Source organism: Bos taurus, chromosome 15 (genome assembly GCF_002263795.3).
Source record: "Bos taurus isolate L1 Dominette 01449 registration number 42190680 breed Hereford chromosome 15, ARS-UCD2.0, whole genome shotgun sequence".
Taxonomy (NCBI): domain Eukaryota; kingdom Metazoa; phylum Chordata; class Mammalia; order Artiodactyla; family Bovidae; genus Bos; species Bos taurus.
In genome coordinates, this window is record NC_037342.1 from 54,023,026 (window position 1) to 54,044,528 (window position 21,503).

Here is a 21,503-nt window from a genome sequence, read left to right on the forward strand (position 1 = left end):
GGGAGTCAGGAGGCCAGATGACCTTTGGTGAGTCACTTCTCTGGGCCTCAGCTTCTTCATCTGTGAAATGGGGGCACTTCCATCTGGGTTGTGAAATCAAATGAGGGAACGGTTATGAAAACCCTTTTTAAACTGAAGGCACAATATGTCCCTGGGAGGGAGTGAGATTACTTCGAATCCTTCCCCTATTCCTTTTCCAGTGAGTCTCAGAAGTGAGGATTCCGATCCTTCAAACAAGTCCCATATAAACAGGGATGAGAAGAAAGAAGGGGAGACCCAAGTATCCAGGGGGAGGGGACAAGGGATCACAAGAATGCATGTACCACGTTCCCCCACCATGAGTTCTCTCTTCCCACAGCCCCCTCTTCATCCACGTGCAGCACAGTACAGGTGAAAGAGTGTGGGTTTGGAACCATGTGGCCCTGCGTCTGAATTCTGAGTATGCCGCTTAACTAGCTGTGTGTGTGTGTGTGTGATGTCTGATTTTTCGTGACACCATGGACTATAGACCACCAGGCTCCTCTGTCCATGGGATTCTCCAGGCAAGAATACTGGAGTGGGTTGCCATTTCCTACTCCGGGTAATCTTCCCAACTGAGGGATCAAACCCACGTCTCTTGTGTCTCCTGCATTAGCAGGCAGATTCTTTACTGCTGTGCCACCTGGGAAGTCATGTGACCCTAGGCCAATCGTTTAATTGCTCTGAGCCTCAGTTTTCTTATCTATAAAATATGATTAGTGATAGCCTTCTCATAGGGCCATTGGGACACTGTATATAAACATAAGGCATTTCCTAGTAGGTACAGTGCCCTAGTTTACTTCAAGAGGCCCAGGCCTTGCAAAAATAACCACTGTCTAGGTTGATTTCTAAGTGGCCCCTTTTATTATAAGTTGTTTGCTCTGCAGCACAGATACCTTGGAATTTAGACTCAGAGTGATGGGATCCTCTCACTGAAAAGATGGGAGACAGATCCGAGAGAGATGACTGTCTCTAACAGTCACGCATGGAATGGTGGCAGAGCCAGAGCTGAAACTTGGGTGCCTGACACCTAGAATGGACCTCTTACCCTCTCGTCACTGCTGAATTGATGATTATTTAATGAGAGGACCTCGGAGATCACCTTGTTAGACTCCTGGGTGTGCATGCATGTGTGCTTAGTCATGTCCAACTCTGTGCAACTCTACAGACTGTAGCCAGCAGGCTCCTCTGTCCGTGGGATTCTCCAGGCAAGAATGCTGGAGTTGGTTGCCATGCGCTCCTCCAGACTACCTTCCCGGCCTCATGTCTCTTATGTCTTCTGCATTGGCAGGCAGTTTCTTTACCTCTAGCACCATCAGGGAAGCCTAGACCCCCTTACACACTCAGAAGAACTGAGGCTCAGAGAAGTTTGCTGGGGAGGTGGTAGGGAAATCGAGACAGCAGGGCTTTTTCCCACCCCAGTGCACAGATGCACTAAGCCCAAGGGTGAGGATGACATACTGAAGGCCACCTACAAATGTGCAGCAGGGCCACGCCTGGAACCCCCGAGGCGGAGGGGAAGACTTTCCAGCTCAGGTCCTGCTTGACTTCAGTCTCTGTCTCCTGATAACACTGCTGGTTCAGCTCTGCCTGACCTGACCCTAGGCCCAGCTCTGACCAAAGCAGGGGGAGTTTAATTAGCTTCAGATTAAATTACATTTACTACAAACAGTCTGGCCCTGTCTCTGCACCCCAGGATTGATCACTGATCATTCATTCATTCATGCTATGTGCCAGGCCCTGAGCTGGGGGCCCTGCAGGATACAGAAATGAGTTGAGTATATCTCCTGCCCTCAAGGAGTGCAGTCTACAGAGGACACAGAAATGGCCAGGGTCAGTGCGAGGTGACCAGGCAGCTCAGAAGGGCGTGGAAGCCCTGAGCAGGAGGTTCCCACCCACAGATGTTCCCTTCCCTGGAGCCCATTCATTCTCATGCCCTTTGACCAGGAGGGACAATCCCCCGGGGCCCAGACCACTGGCCTACATGAGAGGGGAGTCGAAGTTCTTACGGTACAGCTGCAGAGGACACACTGGTTGGGCAGATGGGAGGGGAGCAGCTCGTGAGCACTGAAGATCTCTCCGTGTTGGTACGTGGTCCCATTATGCTGGCAGGACCTTGGTGGGGCCCGGAGCCCAGAAGGGGTATGAGGTTCTGTAGGTGGGGAGGGGAAGGAGGAAGAAGAAAATGGTCTAGAGCTTTATCAGAACTAACTGGGCCACTTCTCTGAAATGTTTGTATCTTATCCCTTGTTGTCATTTAAACCAAGCTCTGGCCTCAGCCCTCCCAGCCGGACCTCATATTGATGAACCAAGAGGAACCCTGACATTCCTCTCTGACCATGTCACTCCCTCCCATGGCCTTTAAGCCCCTGAGTGTCAGTGGTGGCTCTGATTGCAGCAATAAGGCAAGGCCAGAAGCCTCAGCTCCACTGAGTGCCACTCAGTTTAGACCTGTGCTAGTTCACTCAACATTCAGTAAGCATCCATGGAGCATTTGCTAGTGCCAGGCACTGTTCTAGGTTCTGGGGATACAGAAGTGAACAAGACAAGGTTCCGTATGGAGTTTCATCCTTGTGGAGTTCACTCGTGTGATCTGGACTGTGCCTGGTCTTGGAGTGAGTGCCTTCCACTCCCTGGCCACCAGACACCCTCCCCATCACCTGCCAGTTAGCCTGTCCTCACCCTACTGAGTGGAGGGGTAGCCCTCCAGTTCAAGTGGAACCTGCTCCTTTTTTCAAGGCACCTTTCCTAAGCACCTTCTCTGCACCAGGTGCCATGCTACATGCTGGGAATGGAGTGTAAATAAGGCCCAGCCCCTCACATCAGGAAACTGATGGTCTCACTGGGTAGAGAGACAGGCCCCAAGCAGTGACTCTGGTATGGTCTGGGCTAGGGCAGATGGGAGCACAGAAGATGTGGCAGCATAAAAGAGGCGCCGCTAACTCAGCCGGGAAGGACGGTCAGGGAAGGCTTCCTGAAGGGGCCGATGGCTGAGATGAGTCTTGAGGAATATGCAGACCAGGCAGGCAAAGGGTCAAGGCTGGGAAAGAGGAAGGGAGTGAGGAGCATGGCAGGAAGAAGGGGGCTGGGCTGAGGCACAGCGGGGAGTGGTCAGGACTCCTGGGGTCAGCCTCAGCCGGGAGGAGGTGTGATGCTCCCACACTGGGAAGGATGAAGCCTAGAGACCCCACTCCCCTAGTGAACCCAGAGCCAGGAAACCATGACCCAAGGTGGAGTCACAGTCAGATCCCTACTGGGATCCCACTTGGAAAAGAAGCCCCTCTACGCCCATACTCCACACAGGTCTCCAGTCCCCCAAGAGAGCTGCTTCCAGAGTCTGGAGCTGAGGCTACAACCTGGGACTCCCTCCCCTCATCACCTTCTCGATGTTACTAAACACGGGTCCTCCTCTTGACCTCTCCTGCCTTCCGAGTTGGCCACCCCGCTGACTGCCCCTCATTTGCCACTTGGTTATGTCGGTTTCTTCTCAGATCACCTCTCCTCTCTCCTCTCTTACCTCTGCTTCCTGGAATCCCAGTCTCAGCAGCTATTGGTAGATTCTTAAAATCATGGACATTTAGCACTGGGGCACATATTAGAACCTCTGAACCGCAGCACAGGAGAAGTCTCAGAGAACATATTCAACTCCTGTGGCCATTCCCAGCGCCAGGCGGTAATCCCAGGGTCACCCTGCAGGGCCTCCCAGCCCCAGTTCACTCACCTCCACTCACACGGGGTGCATCCACTCTCTCAGGCTTTGGCCAGCCCCTGAGAGAACGAAGCCCACCTGTGCCATCAACAGGTCAAGCACGCCTGTTTTCCTTCAGCTCTTTTCCACATTCCCTCCCTCCTCCTGCCAAGCACAGCTACTCAAGGCTGAGAAGTCTGTGGCCACCCCAGCCCTCCTCGGGGATCCAAGGAGGATGAGTTTTGTGAGCACCTTGGTGTCTCAACAGCTCTGGTGGCTGGAGTCTGCCCTTCTCATTCCAGGAGTGGCTGTGTCAGGAGTGGGTCAAGGGCCAGTGGGCAGGTGGGAGGCTGGCACGAGGGCAGACGCAAGGCCACTCACCCACACAGCGGGGACAGCACTGCTGCGGCTCAGTCACGGGCTGGGGACAGTGGACGGGCGGACAGTGGAGGCGATAACAGCTCACGTGGGCATTCTGAGGGGGACACAGGGGTCAGTCGTGCTTCCAAAGAGCCATTGCCTCCCACTGTCCTCTTCTCAAACCCCTCCCAACTATGGGGCGCTGCACTCCTTTTCAGCCTGCAGTGGGATAAAAGTGATAAATTCCACGTGTCCAGTCTCCCTCCCGCCTGCTCACTTGTGTGGCTCACTCATCCGTGTCCCTTCCCACCACGGAGGAGCACACCACGTGCCTGGATCTGCACAGATCTTAGTGGTGAGGGACTAAGGAGAGAAATCCAAGTAAAAGACTTGGGTTATTTTGACACTGACTTTTTTTAAAGATTTTTTTTTCATGTGGATCATTTAAAAAGTCTTTATTTAATTTGTTACAACATTGTTCCTGTTTTATATTTTGGGTTTTTACCCTGAGGTATGTGGGATCTTAGCTTCCCCAGGGAGTAAACCCACACCCCCTACATTGCAAGGCAAAGTCTTAACCACTGGACTGCCAGATTAGTCCCTCAACATTGATCTTGACTGTGCTGTCTTAACTCCAAGGCTTTGTTCTTCTACCTCTGGATCTGAGCCTCGTGGCTAATGGAGGACTGTGACTCATGAAGGCAGGTGACAGGGAAGTGGAGAAGACTCAGGGCTCTGTGATCTGCTCCCTAAGTCTCTGGGAGGTGTGAGTGATCCCACACACGGCCTTGGGACTGGAACCAGAGGAAGGGCCTGAAGTTCTTAGGCTTTTTCAAATACAGCAAAGGAGAGAGAAGGGACAGAGAAACATGCACAGGACAGTGGGCAGATATGGAGGAGCTGGGGGGAGAGGCCACCCCGGGAGGTTTTCTCGGGCAGTTTGTCAGCCTGTCTCAGGTGCCCAAACCTTCCTCCCCCTTCTGCTCTAAGAGGTGTTGCCCTGGGTTGTAACAGTACATCTGTCTCTTCTGTTCAGCAGAACATCGACCAAGCCTCCTTCTGTTCATCTCTGAATTGTGAGCACGGGGCCTTGCTCCAAGCGAGTGCCTGCTGAAGTCTGAATGAGTGAATGAATGAGAACCAGCAGGGGAGGGAGAGATAGTCTCTTTCTTGGTCAACTGGAGTCAGCTTTGTTTAAACTTTGAAGTTGCCGAGTGAGATTCCAGACCCTTGGCCCACCTGAGAGGCCCTAAAACACTTCTACCAAAGCAGCTTCCTGCTCCATGGAGAACCCTGGACCAGGCCCTAGTCCTTCTGGGGTCACTGCTTCCTAAGATGGCCAGAGGTGATCACAAGGATTAATCAGTGCTAAAGGGCATCCTAGAGTCCACAGAATCTGTCTGAGCTCTAAAAGTGGTCTTCTTGAGGCCTGGGACCCAGGGGTGCTGGATAAACCTCCAGAGCATGAATGGAGCCCTTCAGATGAGAAACTAGGATAGAATGCAAGGAACTTTGGTACCTGAAGAGTTAGAATCCGTCTCTTGATTCCGGCCTTGAAGGTATCAAGGAATGGAGATTATGAGTAAGATGCAGCAGGAAGTAAGGTAGAAACAGGCTAGGGCGCAAAAGGTGGCGGGGGCGGCCGTGGGGGCAAGGCATGAGGCCTTGCAGTCAAAGGGCACCTCTCAGGAAAAGCATAGCTACCATTTATTGAATGGCTACTAGGGCCATTTATTTATTTATTTATTTTTAAAGTCATTATTCTGTTTTAATCGAAGAAAATGAGGTTCTATTTATTTATATAAAAACTGCTTATGAAGCAGCTATTTTGTATAGGTACTATTCCAGCTACTGAAGATACAGCTTTCATGGAGGAAGCATTCAAGTGGTTCTGATGATTTCAAATATGTAACTTTAAGGTGTATCGGTGAGGGGTAATGATTTTATCAAGCTTGCCCCCCAAAACAGGTTTTACAAGACAAATTTTGTGAGTATAAGGAGTACAGTTGCAAAATCATAAAAATCTAACCACTGCAGTGTAACTCATAAATTCAAACATTTTATTTATTTATTTTTTTAATTCAAACATTTTAGCATCTCTATCATAGGCTCTCTAAAATAAATGGGCCTTGAATAATTAGGGGCATTTATTGAATGGCTACTAGGGGCATTATGTTATATAGAAATGTATTATCTCACTGCATTCTCTCAACAACCCTGCTGCTGCTGCTGCTAAGTCGCTTCAGTCGTGTCCAACTCTGCTCGGCCCCATAGACAGCAGCCCATCAGGCTCCCCCGTCCCTGGGATTCTCCAGGCAAGAACACTGGAGTGGGTTGCCATTTCCTTCTCCAATGCATGAAAGTGAAAAGTGAAAGTGAAGTCTCTCAGTTGTATCAGACTCTTAGCAACCCCATGGACCGCAGCCTACCAGGCCTCCTCCGTCCATGGGATTTTCCAGGCAAGAGTACTGGAGTGGGTTGCCATTGCCTTCTCATAGGTATTATTATTTTTCACAATTTCAAAATGAGAAAAGAGCCTCTGAGAGGTTGCCTAAGACACACAGCAGGTGAGCACTGTGTAGGTCTGAGCACTTTTCGTGATGCCAGAAATGCCTCAGGTGGAGGGAACAGGGCCTCATTCATTCACTCGATATTTACTTCATGGCAACTGGGTGCCACGTCCCTTCTGCACTGTGGACAGTGAGCAAGAGACAAGAGTTCTGCTCTCACGGAGCTTCCATCCTAGCGGAGAGGGAGACAGACTATAAAAAATAAACAAGTAGGAACCAGATCATGTCAGATGTTAAATTTATAACAGGAATAAAACAGGGTAACGTGATTGCGTTAACAAGGTTAGACTATTTTAGAAACGGCTGTACAGAAAGCCTCATAAGGAGGTAACTTTATGTCGTGCACTGCGAGATGAGAAGGAACCATTCCTGGGAAGATCTGGGGGAAGAACATTCCGAGTGGAGGAGCAAGTTGGAATGAGTTTGCAGTATTGGCGCAGGTAGGAGATGAGGTTGGAGAACAAGGCAGAAATCAGATGGTTCAGATGGTGTAGATCCCACAGTAGGCAATTTGAATTTTACTTTAGGTGCAATGACAAGCTATTGAAGGGTTTTAAGAGCTTCTGAATGACATGATTAATTTTATGTTCAGAAAAGATCCTTTGAGCTGCCATGCAGTGGACAGATTAGAAAGAGTACAGGAAGAGGATTTCCCTGACAGTCCAATAGTTAAGATTTTGCCTTTAATGCCAGGGTGCGAGTCTGATCCCTAACTGGGGTGGGGGGAGCTGAGATAGCACATGCCTCACAGCCAAAAACCCAAAAAACCTAAAATAGAAGTGATATTATAACAAATTCGATAAAGACCTTAAAAATGGTCAACACCAAAAAATATTTTAAAAAGAGAAAAGGGGTACAGGGAGACTCTAGAATGCTCACACAGCAGCCCAGGTGAGAGAGGAAAGTGGCTTAGACTAGGGGAAGTGATGATAATGGAAAGAAGGAAGGAATTCAGAGTGTATTTTGGGGATGTCAGCTACAGCCCCTTGGGGTGAGGAAACTGTGTATGTGTGAACTCCAGGGAGGGAGAAATGAATTAGCTCCACTGATCACAAAACTTGGACTTGGTCAACTGGACCGCATGATATGTCTGGAATTTTCTGTTATGGTTTCCTTCTTGTTTTTTGGCTATATTTCACAAAGTTCTTTTTGAAAAGGCTGATTGGCCTCAGATGTGCTAAGAAACCAAGGGGAGGCAGGGATGGGGGGTTGTGCTCCCACTGGCATCAGGCTTGACCAGGGGCCAACATGGTAGAAGCTCTGCCTTCTGCTGCGTAGGCACAGGAGGCTGGTGGCAGCAGGAAAGAAGGCTGGGTGAGAGAGGGGAGGTTCGTGTCCTCATCCCAGTCCAGCCACTGATCCACTGTGTGATTTGTCTTGGGAGGCCCACAGTAGGCCTCTATGCCCATGCCTGAGTACTCAGTAGTGAAGTGGTGTGGCCCCAAGTCCCTCAGATGCTGCCGATAGACCCCAATTCTATGGGGGCCTGGTTCTAGAGTCCCCCCAATCCAAAGTCAGGCTGTCCTCTTTCCCTCCATCTCCCAGACATACCTGTCACAGGAGGCCAGAGGAACCTACCTCGGAGCAAGTGCAGCGGAGGCAGTACATCAGACCCTGAGGCTCCAGGTAGGGGTGCCAGCTCTCGCCGGGGGAGTATCTCTTCCCATGGAAAAGGCAGAACATGTCTGGGCCTGGCAAACCAACCGGTGCTTTGTGAGTCCCAGGAGGCTCCAGCCTGGAGTCCCTGCTTCATCCCTCCTTCGTTCTGGCTCTAGGAAGGATGTCATTTGGACACTCAAGCAAAAGAGAATCCATAGGACACGCTCTCCTAGTCAGGGGGCCAGAATGACTGAGTTTCAATATCAGCTTGCCTGGCTGTGTGACTCTGGGCATGTCACTGGCCTTCTCCGAACTTTGACACTTCTCTCACAGAGTGGTTAGAGGGTCAAGCAGTGAACATGCTTTTTACAGATTTAAATTGTGGTAGAAATGTTAGTTATTATAATTAGATGAATCATCTGAGGCCCAGAAAGGCCAAACTATACCTCTTAGGACACACAGTAAGTCAGTCATCAAGCAAGGATGACCCCAGAGCCTCTTGACTCTCAGCGCAGTGCTCCCACTTTCACAGTCACTCTTGCTTCCCTTTCCTTTGTCCCATTTGGCTTGTTTATTTACCACATCTCTGCACCACCTTCTCTTGCCCCCTGCTGCTTACCTGCCTATGCACACACACACACACACACACACACTCTGGGCCACGTGATATATCTTTCGAACAAAGCTACTGAAAGCAGCTTTCCTGCTTTCATACTATGCTGTGTCCCTATACCTCAGTGAGCTCTGATCGTTAAGTGTTTGAATCAGGAAAACAAAGTGCTGCCCAGTGAGAGGTTGCTACAAAACTGACTTTTACAATATCCTTAAAAATGGTCAGTGGTACTGTGACTGCACATCAATTGATTATTTTTGTAATGATTTACAAATGATATTTACAAATGATATTTACAAGTGATTTACAACTGATACAAACAACGGATATGTTGTCAATATGTAGAGGAATGCTTTTAAGAATGACTGAAATAGTTTATTTCCTTATGTGGGTTAGGTATCTCTCCTGCAATCCTGATTTCTTGAGACCTCCACCCCTCTGTCTTTCCATAGCCAGTCAGTTGCCCAGTCTTTGGGGCTCTGTCCTGAATCTCGTGTCCTCACCCCTCACCAGCTCTGCACCCAGCCCCAGGTCAGGGCTCCATGTTGGGGGTTGAAGCCTCCTCGCCCTGCTGCTCTGCCTCTGGCCCTATCCCTTGCCAACCCTCCTGCATACAGGTACCTTGTGATTTTTACAACAGAGAAGGGATGCTATCATTCTACAAAAAACTCTCCATTACCTAAAGAATAATCTAAGCTCTTTTAGGGGGGAATCTGGAAGGCCCAGCACAAGCTAAGTGTCCATAAAGACATACTAAATGAGATTGAAATTTGGAGAAAGGAACCAATGTTTATCGATGATATTCTATTTACATAAATTACTTATCTTATTAGCATCAATGTTTTGACAATTAAATTGGATAATGCTTGGAAAACGCTCACTTAGCCCAGTTGCTGACACATAGTTGAATGCTATAATTATGACAATTATGGTAACAATGACCCTGCTGGATGGACATTATCATCTGTTCTAGATTCAAGAGGATAAGGCAGTTTTGCAGGGTCATTGGGATTGTTAATTAAGAAAACTAGATGAGAAAACTGAGGAGCTGCAAAGACCAAGTTGACTTGCCTGAGGCCACCCAGCTATCGATTTGAACCCAGGACCCCATACTCCCAAGCAGACTTCCCTTCAGTTCACCTCACCTGCTATGGTTTTTTGCTCAAACTCAGGGCCTAGAGGTTTCTTGTCCCCACTGGCCACCATCCCCCTTTCCCAAATTTTTTTTCTTCAGTTCAGTTCAGTTCAGTTGTTCAGTCGTGTCCGACTCTTTGCGACCCCATGAATTGCAGCATGCCAGGCCTCCCTGTCTATCACCAACTCCTGGAGTTCACTCAAACTCACATCCATTGAGTTGGTGATACCATCCAGCCATCTCATCCTCTGTCGTCCCCTTCTCCTCCTGCCCTCAATCCCTCCCAGCATCAGAGTCTTTTCCAATGAGTCAACTCTGCATGAGGTGGCCAAAGTACTGGAGTGTTTTTTTTTTTTTTCTTGGTCCTCTATTAATCTAGAATCCAGATATTCCTCTCCATGCCTCCGTCCTGCACACTTTCTAGAGTCTCACACTTTCTGAATCATTCTCTTAGACACCTAAACTCTGCAGGATCGCAGGGCATCGAAAGCAGTTCAGTAGCAGGAGCAGCTCGCCCTTGAGACAGGAATTCCCCCTCCACGTTGAGGGTGGGCTGGAATGGAGGACAGGAGCTAAGGGCCATTCTTAACCTTTAGAAAGCTGCCTTTGTGAGAAGCTGAGACCAGCTTCCTCGGCTCCCTGCACTGCTTCTGTTGTGTCTCTTGGGTTTCCCAGAACAAGGATTTGAGGCCATGGCCATGATGCCCTCAGGGTCTGTGTTTCGGTAGCCACTGGGGACCATGGCTTGGTTTGCCCCATCTGCTCCCCAGCCCCACAAAGTAGAGGGGGGATCAGACAGCAGATCCCATTCCCAGCAAGGCCCCGGCTGGCCCGTATCAAATGAGCTGTGTTTATCTCTCAGCCTCCGCTGGCAGAGAGGGCAGGACACAGGCCCAGCTGGGGTGCTTGTCAGAGCCAGCCCAACTCTCCAAGGATTGAATAATGTCTTTCTTCCTCAGTCCCCTCCCCCGACCAGGAAAGGGCGCAATTGCAACACTGCTGCAGCCTTAGGACTTAGCCTTGCTGTTGAAGAAATCCTGTTCCATCTTCCCTGGGACGGCCCTGCAGACTGGCCCGTGCCAGCTGGCACCCCCACTCCATCCCCTCGCCTCCTCAGAGCATGAAGACAGAGAGAATGTATCAGCCTATGCCCAGGCCAAGGGGCCCTTTCCCCCACTGATGGACCTGGCAGCAGCTAAGAATATGGGGGGCCTGGCAAACTGTCCGTCAACCCCAGGAGCCACAATCCCCACCCCACCACGCCCTCCAAGGTGAGAAGCACAAGGAAGGGTGGCATTGCCTGGAGCTCCCTTTTTCTAGGGAGGTGAGTGCCCAAGGCCACGCCAAAACCAGGCAGGAGGAGGACCTGGCAAGACTGCAGGCTGCCTCCGTCGTGCAGCTCTGGCATTTGCCCCATCCTTGCACTTGGCTGGTAAGGGGCTCTAGCTCCTTATGCCATGAATTCACTGTGTGATGTTGAGGAAGACTCTTGCTTCCCTTCTCTGGGCCTCACTTGCCCATCTTCAAAATAAGGAGTGGGCATGAACTCTGATCTTCACAGGTTTTCTGTACAGATAGTTTATGAATACATGATGTCAACATTCTTAGACTCTAAGGTTCTAAGTTTCTAAGACTTAAGATTTGAGAATTCCAAGTTTCTGAGAGCCTACATATCATGAGACAACAAAGCTCCTAGAACTGCATGATGTTGTGATTCTAAGATTTGACCATTTCAAGCTTCCATGATTCAGGATATGTTGATGGTTCTGTACACCTAGGCTTGCAGGGGCTCCAAGCAGGGCAGGATGAGGCCCAGGCAGCCAGTGCAGCCGATCCTGAGAGACACAGAGAAGGAGCAAAGTCTGTTTCTCACATTCCCTCCCTTCTCATCTCCTTTCTGTGGTCCTCTGTGGTCTTCCCACTCCGGCCCTGGCACCCCGCCACCACATCTCAGACCACCCATCATCTCTTTCTCCAACTTGGGGACCAATTGCTCCTTCTCTCAGGGGACTTAAGGAGTTAATGGCCCCCAGCAGTGATGTCTAATCCAGTAAGACGTTAGTGGAGGAAGTTTTTGCTTGAGGCGGATGATTGGAGCTGTTCTAGAGAGAGCTGTTCTAGAGAGCTGTTCTCTGTCTTTAGAGAGACAGAGAAGAACAGGGACGGGTCTCATACCCCTCACCCAGTGTGTATATAGTCCCGAAACTCTGATTTCAGAGTCAGATAGGCTGGGGTTCCAACTGAATTTGGCTTTTATTTGCAACCTGCATTTAGACAAGCTATTTAAACACTTCAGGCCCGTTTCCATATTTGTCAAATGGTCGAGTAATAATCTTGACCTTTTGGGGGTTATTGCAGAATTAAGTCAAATAACATATATAATATGACTAATGCCTGCCACATATTAGATGTTCAGCCAAATGGTAGGCTAAAAACAAAGAGAGAAAAAGCAGACCTTGTTGCTGACCCCAAATTACCCTAACAATTTCTGTTTCTCATACTATTCTTTTTACTCCAAGAATCCTATGGGCAGCCCCCAAGTACCCAGAACATCATGGTACCTGCCACTAAGGTCAAACATTCTAGATCTCAAATTGGAGGCAGAGAGACCACAGGAGGTTGTTACAGTCATCTCTTCTGAGATCACGCTGACCTGGAGCAAGGCAGAAGCAGTGCTGGGGGACAGAAATACAGATTTGAGGACTACCTACTAGGTACAGTGGGTAGGCTTTCAGACAGACTGATAAGGGTGGAGAGGGTGAAGGGGCAGTCAAGGGTGGGACTGGAGTTTCAGGCCTGAATAACCAAGTGAATGTGGGGTTCTTAGCACATAGGCAGTAAGTGTTACCATTAATTTTGATGTTTTATTATCATTAGTAATAGTAACATTGGTTCCTTTATTCATGTACTGAGCATTTTGTATATCAAGTTATACATGCCCATGGACCTGGTACATGCCTAAACAGGACATAGTGCCCACCCTCAAGGAGCTTACAGCCTAATGAAGAAGACAGATAGATATAATACATGCAGTCAGACAAATGCTCTGACAGTGGAAGCATGGGGTCTTCAGGGAAGTCTTCCTTGAGCAGATGCCTGAACTGGATCTTGAAGGAGTTAACAAGGTGGAGTCGGGCAGAGAAGAAGTTGCACGCAAAGGGGTGGGAGTGACTGTGGTCCATGTAGTCTCCTGAAGGTGACTGGGGTGTGCTGGGGCTAGTTTCTCTCCCTGCAGGAAACACCCACTTGGCCAGGGCAAAGCCGAATCTCTTTACCTAGCCTGATGATTGAACTTCGTTGACCTAATCTGAATTCAAGGTAGCTACGTTTATCAGACAGACTCTGGTATGTGTCATAGTGTTATCATGTCACTCCAGCCTATGATGAGCAGGCTCCCACCTGCTTTTCCAGCAGAACTCTCTGTGGTGGCCCTTTTTTAAGCCTCACATCCTCCCGCTAAATTTCTCACTCTTCCCATCCCCACCCCGCCCCTACCCTCGCTCCTTCATGCTTGTGTACCCTTACGCATACTCTTTCTTCACCTGGAATGTGATTCTCCATCTCCAATGTTGGACCAACTCCTCATCCTCCAAAGCCTGTTTCAATGCCATCCTGTGAAGCCATCCCAAACTCCCAGGCCACTTGCCAGTCCTTTCTGGCGGTCCTACAGACTGAGTTCAGCCCTCTGCCACAATTTGCATCATACTAGGTTAGAAGTACTTTTTGAATGGACTTCTCTTCCTTAGTAAACTGTGAGTCTCTTGAGAGCAAGGGCCAATGGCATTCATTTCTGTATCCCCAGTATTCTGTGCAGAGCCTACACAGAATCAGCGCTTGGTAAATGAATGTGGGATGAAAGAATGGAGTTAAGAAAGGTTCTGGAGGAGGAGGCAATTGCTGGTTCTTTATCTTGGAAACTTCCTGCTTCAACAAAAAGAGAACTTAATCATGTGACAGAAGAGCCAAATCTCTTTGGGCACTTTGACCTTGCCGCCTAACAGAAACTGGCCCTGGACCTCCCCTTTCCAGCTCCCATCATCTGAACTCCTAAACTGTTCACCAAACATTATGTACAAAATAGCCAGGAGCCCAGGAAGGTATGAGGCTGAGTGATTTCATGATCTTCACATGTAAGTCCAAATTCCCAAGCTGTCCCATCCAAGGTCATCCCACAGTCTGCCTTGAGACTCTCATGGTCTCTTAAGATCTCTTAAGGGGTAGCCAGGAGTGGGTAGTGTTGCTGGGAATTCTTCCAAGAGGAGGCAGAAAAGACACAAGAATATTCTGGGCTGCAAAACAGGCAGGATGAGACCAAGAGAAGGGCACCAGGTAGACCTGGGGCTGGAACTGTGGCTGGCCTGACCCCAGCCTGCAAGAACTCAGGAAACCTGAGTGAGCCAGCCTGCATGGGGATGTGAGAAAGTTCACATCTCTTCCCTCATGCCCACTATGCTGTACTTTATTTATTTATAGTTCCCTTTCACACCAAGAAACTTGCTCCTCTCTGAGACATAAGCTCTGTGCTGGGTATTGGCACTCAATGAGTGAGGCCTCCTAAGGGAATCAGAAGTAAAAACCTCGGCTCCTCAGTGCATGAGCTGTGCAGTCTAGGGAAAGGACCCTGGCTTCTGTGAACTCGAATTCTTATCTGGCACATGACAAATGTTCAGGAGCATAGAAGGACCTTAAAAGAGAGAGTCAGCAAACCAGGAAAGACAGCTCAGTTGCCTGGCAAGGGTCAGTGGGTAGAGAATAAACTATTTACATTCTCTTCTTCCATGGACATGTATTAATACATTTATAGGTTCAGAAAATCTTAGAAGGAGAAGGAAATGGCAACCCACTCCAGTATTCTTGCCTGGAGAGTTCCATGGACCGAGGAGCCTGGCAGGCTAAGACCATGGGGTCGCAGAGTCGGACACAACTGAATGACTAACACACAAAATCTTAGAAAGTTAGGGATTGAGAGATTATGTCCAATCCCATATTTTACAGATGTGGACACAGTCCCAAAGAGAGCCTGACCCTGGTCTAAGATAATTGATTTTTTCCAGCATGAACTCCAATGTGTCTTCAGATCCAGGTAGGTGGGGGCTTCTCATAGGAATGCCCATCCCCTAAGGGACAGGATCAGAAGAAATGGCTTTAAATTGCAAACAGAAGGATTTATCTGAGGTAAAGGAAGAATCCTGACTATAAGTATGGGTAACAGAGTATGAAACAGGCTTCTCTGGGATGACATCCTGCCCAGAGGCAGAGGGATGCCTGCAATGATCTCTGCACTGCACCTTCCAGCAGCACTGCTCGCATGCCAGTCCTCTTCTTTGGGAGTCCAAGGGATTCAAAGTCTCTCTCCCAGAGCCTGGTGCCATGGCCGGCGGCTGGGGGAACTTGAGAGGCCAGCCCTGGAACAGGTGCAACAGCTGGAGCAACTGCACAGCTGCTGCCCAGCTCTGCTCAACAGCCTGCAAGCGAGTGAGTGATACAGAGACCTCTACTGGTGGGAGAGAGAGGTGCAGAACCTCAAGACAGGCAGAGAGGGATCTGACTGCAGCCAGACGTCAGCCCTCTGTACCCTCTGTCCCAGGCCCTCTAGGCCCTTTCTGTTGGTGTCTGATTCTCAGTGGATGTCTGTCTATCCACTCCTCCCTGGAGGGCAAGGGTACCAGGCTGCAGACCCACCCTCCCCCAATTCCCTTTTCCAAAGGCCAGAGCGGACCCTGAACCAAGGCGATAGCATCTTTGGGTCTTAGAATCATGAGATGTTAAAGCTGGAAAGGTCCTCAAAGATTATCTATTTGACTCCCACCGAATTGCTCTACAGCTGGGAAAAGTCAAGGCAGACAAAGGCAACCTGCTGTGGGTCACAGTTGGAACTGGAGGCAGAGCCAGGACCGGAGCCCTGACCTTCTGATTCCATCTGTACCATGTCATAGCACAGAAGCTCCTTTCCTGCCCCCACCCTGCCTCTTGGGTCTGAGGTTTTGTCACCTGGGGCCAAAAACTTTGATTTCCATGGTATACATAAACCTTGGAGGTAGACGAGCTGGTGGTTTTACCTGATAACCAACTCTCTCCTGAAGTCAGGATTGGATGGAGGGAGAGATGAAAAAACAGAAGCAGCTGTACACCTTAAAGCGGAGGTGGGGGGGAGTTACGAGAGGGGGTACAGTTAGTAAAGTGAGTGAAGTGAAGTCGCTCAGTCGAGTCCGACTCTTTGCGAGCCGTGGACTGTAGCCCACCAAGCTCCTCTGTCCATGGGATTCTCCAGGCAAGAATACTGGAGTAGGTTGCCATTTCCTTCTCCAAGGGATCTTCCTGACCCAGGGATCGAACCCAGGTCTCCCACATTGCAGGCAGACGCTTTAGCCTCTGCGCCACCAGGGGAAGAGCACAAAGAAGAGGAGCTGACAGAGGAGAAAGAGCACTGGAGAGGGAGTCAAGGAACTGGGCAGGTTCTCATTCCACAGACACAAGTGGGGATGGGTGCCCAAAGTGACTGACGTCATACACACAGGTGGCTCAGCCTGGGACTGCACTGGCCAGTGACCAGATCAGGGGCTCATCCTGGCTAAGGGCTCTAGGTGGGAATGGAAATGGGGCTTGATCCACAGTAGTGTCTGAGGATTAGAGCTCAGTCTGTGGCTGGAGTTGAGACTCAGTCTGGGCTGGGATCAAGGCTCAATCTGTGGCTGGAAATAGAGTCAAGGATAGAATAACCTTTGCTTGAATACCCTTGCACTTTAAACTAAGGAGCAAGCTGCCATACATGTTCACAGGCCTATATATTCTACAGGACAGGGCCATCTCAGGAATCAGACACCACAGGGTTTGAGAATTTCTATCTGTGGGTACCACTTCTGAAAGCACCTAAGATGTCACCAGGAGATTTCTTACTTACAACAGGCCCCAGATCTTACTAACTAAACTTACTAAACTAAGACAAGGGCCTTCACAGGAGACCTTCAAACAAGACCTTAACAAATGACTACAGGACTGTTTAAAGATTCATAGGTTATTAGCATTACACAGAAGTTATTAGCCTTCTTTGAGAGGCTAAAAGAAGGAAATAATTTGTCCTAATTCACATAACCAGTAAGTGATAAATCAGGGACTAGGATCCAGGTCTCGGTTCATTTCTTTAATAAATTTGCTGTGTGACCTTGGGCAAGTCACTTGTCCTTTCTGGGCTTTGGTTTAACTGTATGGATTGGTACATTGAGGTGTAGAAACAGGTGACTTTCAAAAGTTCTTTCAGCTTTGAAATCACAGCATCTTACACCCCTTTGACTACCTCCACGTCACCTTAACTCAAGAATTCTGCTCCAAGGTTTTTCTTGCATGTCGGTAACTAGGCTCCAGTCTAGGGGAGATGGAATACTGGCAGCACCTAATGAGAAATATGGCCCGAAGAGTGGAAGCACAGAGGAGGGAAGATCAGCATGGATCAGGTGGCAGGGAGAGTTTGCTGGAAGAGGTGTGACCTAAGCTGGGCTGTAGAGGGCTGACAGGCTCTGGGAGGCAAGGAGGAGAGCCGTGGGGAGATGTGAGCAATCTACATAAAGATGATTCTAGGCCATCTTTCTAAGATGCATCCAGGGCAATGAAATCTGGGGGGTTAAGAGCCATGTGCCAAGTGCAAGGGAGGCAGGCATTAAGGGCATCCTGTGCTAATTCTCTCTTTTAAGAAGCAATGAGAAGGTGTTGGGAGGAAACCTCCAGGCCTCAAGGAGGAGGAGGAGACACTGACAGAGCAGTAGGCATTGTGCTGGGCACTTAACAGTCATCTCCTCTAATCCTCCTGAGAAGCCTTCAGGTGGGTGTGCGTCTTAGATGCAGAAAGTGAGGCTCCGAGAGGTTGTCACTTACGAAAAGCCACACAGCTACTAAGGGGCAGAGCCAGGACTTGAACTAACACGGGGCTCTTTTCAGGGCTTGTTACTAAGGACTTCTGTGAATCTCATGCTGGTGGCCACCCAGAGACGGACAGACATGCAGCCTGCCCTGATGATCAGAGACAGGAATGAAACAACACCCAGCAATGCTGGCTCCAGAAAGTCATGTGCAAAAGAAGGCAGAGATGGAGGAGCTGAGCTGTGGAGAGGAACGTGCTCTAGGCTGGGAAAATGGGGTTTAATGCCAGGCTGTGCCCGGTGTAACCTGGGGCGGAACACTGCCCGTGCTGGGCCTTGGTTTCTTTACTGGGTATGTCTGCATTTGAACCAAGATGCTTCCTTCTTTTTAAGAGAATCTTTGGTTTTGTTCTTCACCCTCCCAGCCTTCCAAGAGACGGTCAAAAGATGGGTAGGAGGTCCGCCACCAGCCTATTGTGGAAAGAGTGAGGAAATTGAGGCTCAGAGAGTTGATATCAACTCACTGAGGTTACACTGTGTACAAGTAGAAAAACATGATTTAGGGAACGTGTTTTTCGAGAACCTACCATGGACCAGCTAGTTGCTGGTGCTGGTTGCTTTCCATGTTTTCTTCCATTTAATCCTCAGAACAGTCCTGGGATTTTCACTCCCATTTTATAGATTAGGAAACTGAGGCTCAGAGACATATCTGCCTCCTACCAGCTGGTAGTCAGCAGATCTGGGATCATGAAGACCCTGGTCTATCTCCCTGTGCCCTGCTGCCTCCCAATGTCACAGCTCAAAATCAGAGTTCCTTCCAGGTGCTGTGGGACCAGGGGGAAAAGCATCAGATTGGGAATTGAAGACTCTGGCTTCGGATGGCTCACTAGCTCTGTCAACGTGAGCAAGTTTCCTCTCTCAGTCTAAGTTTTCTCATCTGTAAAATGCAAATGATAATACCCACCTGACCGGAGTGTTGTAAGTCTCAAAAGAGAAAAGCAATGGGAAAGTTATCCCAGTTAACTCTTCTTTCTTTCCACCGGCTCTCTTTAAATGCAATAGCCTCTTCATCATCACACCCTTGCCGCCAAACACGCCAGACTCTCAGCTAGGAATAAGCATCCCCCGCTCCTCCAGAAGAAGCACCGTGCCCTGCCCTCTCGCCCACTGCTCTCAGGTCCCTCACCCTCGGGTCCGTGGCCGCAGCCCCCTTAGCTCTGAGTCTTGCCGAGTTCCCCCCAGTCTGGTCAGCCCTAACTGGTCCGCAGAGAAGCCTCCACCCTCCCGGCACAGGTGCTCGCTGGATGGCTGTCAGAACAGTCTGGGGTTCCAAGTCCTGGCACTTTCCAGCACATCCCCAGGGTCCCCTCTTCTGCCACCCAGCACACCCACTCCGCTACTTACGGGCTCGTGCGTGGGAGTCCAAGGGGAACCAGAGCAGCGCAAGTCCCAGCAAGGAGGAGAGGACCCTTACCTCGGGAACCATCCTTCTTCCCCAGGGCCAGGCCCTCAGGAGGGGACTTCGGGGAAAGTGAGATGCGGGGGACACTGACGCCCAGGGGCACAAAGCAATCCACAGACCCGGGGAGGGTTAGGGTTAGAGATTCAGAGAAGGCTTGAGAGGAAGGTGTTGAGGACAAAAAGGGAGGTCCAAGGTGGGAATAGGAGGAAGGTGGAAAGCCAACGGAGGGAAAGGGTTGGAGGGATACAGGAAGGTGTGCAAGAGGGGAAAGCAATTAAAGTAAAGGAGAAGGTGAGAGGGAGGGGAGGAGAAGAAAGACGGGAGAGGGAGGACCGGAGTCCGCCCAGCTGCGCAGCGTTGGGCCAGGCGCGCGGGACCGGCGGGCTGCTCCGGGCGTGCGGGCTAGAAGCGGCCGGCGCCCCCTGCTCGCAGAGCTCGGGGTCGGGCTGCCGGGTCCTGGAGCCCGGCGGCGCGGCGGTACCCGCGGCGGCGACGGCGCGGCGGCCACGGGGGGAGGCTGCGCGCGGGCCGGCTGTGCACGCCAAGGGCGCCAGGCGCCGCGCTCGGGCGCATTTGTACTTTGCCGCGGGAAGCAGGCAGCCCCGGCCTGGCGCTGGCCTAGCCCTGGCGCCTCCTCTGAGGCACCGCGGGCTCGGTGGATTGGCCACCCGAGAAACAGGCCCACTTTCCCCCTCCTCTCTCGTGCCGGTCTCTGGGACAGACGCTCCAGGCGCCGCGCCGAGAGGAGGCGAGGGGGCTGGGGAGGGGGAAGGAGCCACCCGGGCCACGGGTTTTAACCCCTAACTCCCCGCGGCGCCCCGAGCCCAGGAGGACTGAACCCTGTTAGAAACTTTCGGGTGGGGAAGGGAGAGATGTCGGGGTCGGAAAGGCGAAGCGGGCTGTGGATCCGACAGGCGCCCAGGTGAGGGAGTTCCATGGTGCTTGCACAGAACCCCGCCTCTGGATGAAATCGGGACACTTGCTGTTCTTGTCTGTGCACTTGGCCACTCCACGTGAGTCTGTTTCCCAGATCCCCGTGCTAAAATGGGGACCTTAGTATCTTAAGTATCTTTTAATGTTTTTAATCCCACAATTGTTTCGCACGTGGGATGAGCACGTCAAAGCACTCAGATCTCGAAGAGAAGGGGTCCGAATTCCAGGCGCCTGGAATGCTCTGGCTAGCTATCCCCGAATCTAGAGGCGCCATGCGGGATCCCTGGCCCTTCCTCTGCGAATCTTCTGCTCCCTCCCATCCCACCCTAGCACTCCAGAAGCAGGACACAGTCTTTCCTTTGCCTCTGCAGGCAGGGCCTGCACCTTTCTGAGAGGGTTGGTCATACTCAATCCTCTTGAGTAAGGGCTTTAGGTCGAAGCATTGTCTTTCTTACCTGAAATTGATGGGGTGGGGGTGGGGGCAAGGGCCTGGAGCCCCTCACCTCAGCCCATCCTTGGTGTCCCATACCTCGTGGTAAATGAGTGTATGAATTAATAGGACCTAAGAAGAGAACCACCAGCTCTGTCCAGACAAGAAACACGCAAACTCTGAACTCAAAAGGACAGGGCTCCTGTCCTGGCTCTCTCCCTGGCTTGCTTGGATGTCTTGGGTAAGTTCATCTATCCCAATTTTGGACCTCAACTTCCTCCCCAGAGGAACTTCTTGCAGAGCTGCTGGAAATTCAGTAAATGTTGGAGGGGAGCAGACTGGGAAGAGTAAGAGATAAGACAGAAGGGATATTGAATCACATCCCTCTCTGGTAGGGAATCACATTTCCAGGTTGAAACACTTACGACTGTGTCTGTAAAGATAACTGGGGTCCCCACCTCCTGTGTTGCCAGTTGATGCTCTCCAAGAACAGAGAGTGCTGGAGGAAAGAGAGCTTCTGGGGGACCTCCGTGGCAATCCAGTGGTTAGGACTTTGCCTTCCAGTGTGTGTAGGGGTGGGAGTGGGAAGGGTGCAGGTTCAATAGCTGGTTTGGAAGCTAAGATCCCACATGCCTTGTAGCCAAAAAATCAAAACCTAAAACAGAAGCAATATTACAACAAATTCAATAAAGACTTTAAACATGGTCCGCAGCAATGAAATCTTAAAAAAAAAAAAAAAGAAAAGAAACAGAGCCTCCCCAGAGCCCTCTGAATCAGAGACAAACAGGATCTGCTGCTGGTGCCCTCCAGGCTTAATTTCTTCTTCTCCAACCTGGCCACTT

The 21,503-nt window shown here is 50.3% G+C and overlaps 1 protein-coding gene across 2 annotated transcripts in view; it reads right to left on the bottom strand.

Annotated features, from left to right (window-relative positions):
* The window catches only part of CHRDL2 (chordin like 2), a 33,925-nt gene extending 14,078 nt beyond the window's left edge, over positions 1-19,847 (bottom strand). Inside the window, exons 1-4 of one of the 2 annotated variants that reach the window (XM_005216252.4) lie at positions 19,241-19,847; positions 8,215-8,327; positions 4,088-4,181; positions 2,028-2,170 (exon numbers count right to left, since the gene is read on the bottom strand). In XM_005216252.4, the coding sequence (XP_005216309.1) occupies positions 2,028-2,170; positions 4,088-4,181; positions 8,215-8,327; positions 19,241-19,322 (432 nt within the window). In that variant the 5' untranslated portion in view covers positions 19,323-19,847. The remainder of the gene's footprint in view (positions 1-2,027; positions 2,171-4,087; positions 4,182-8,214; positions 8,328-19,240) is intronic. The other variant, NM_001046356.2, reaches the window with a different exon arrangement.
* Positions 19,848-21,503: the final 1,656 nt, after the last annotated feature.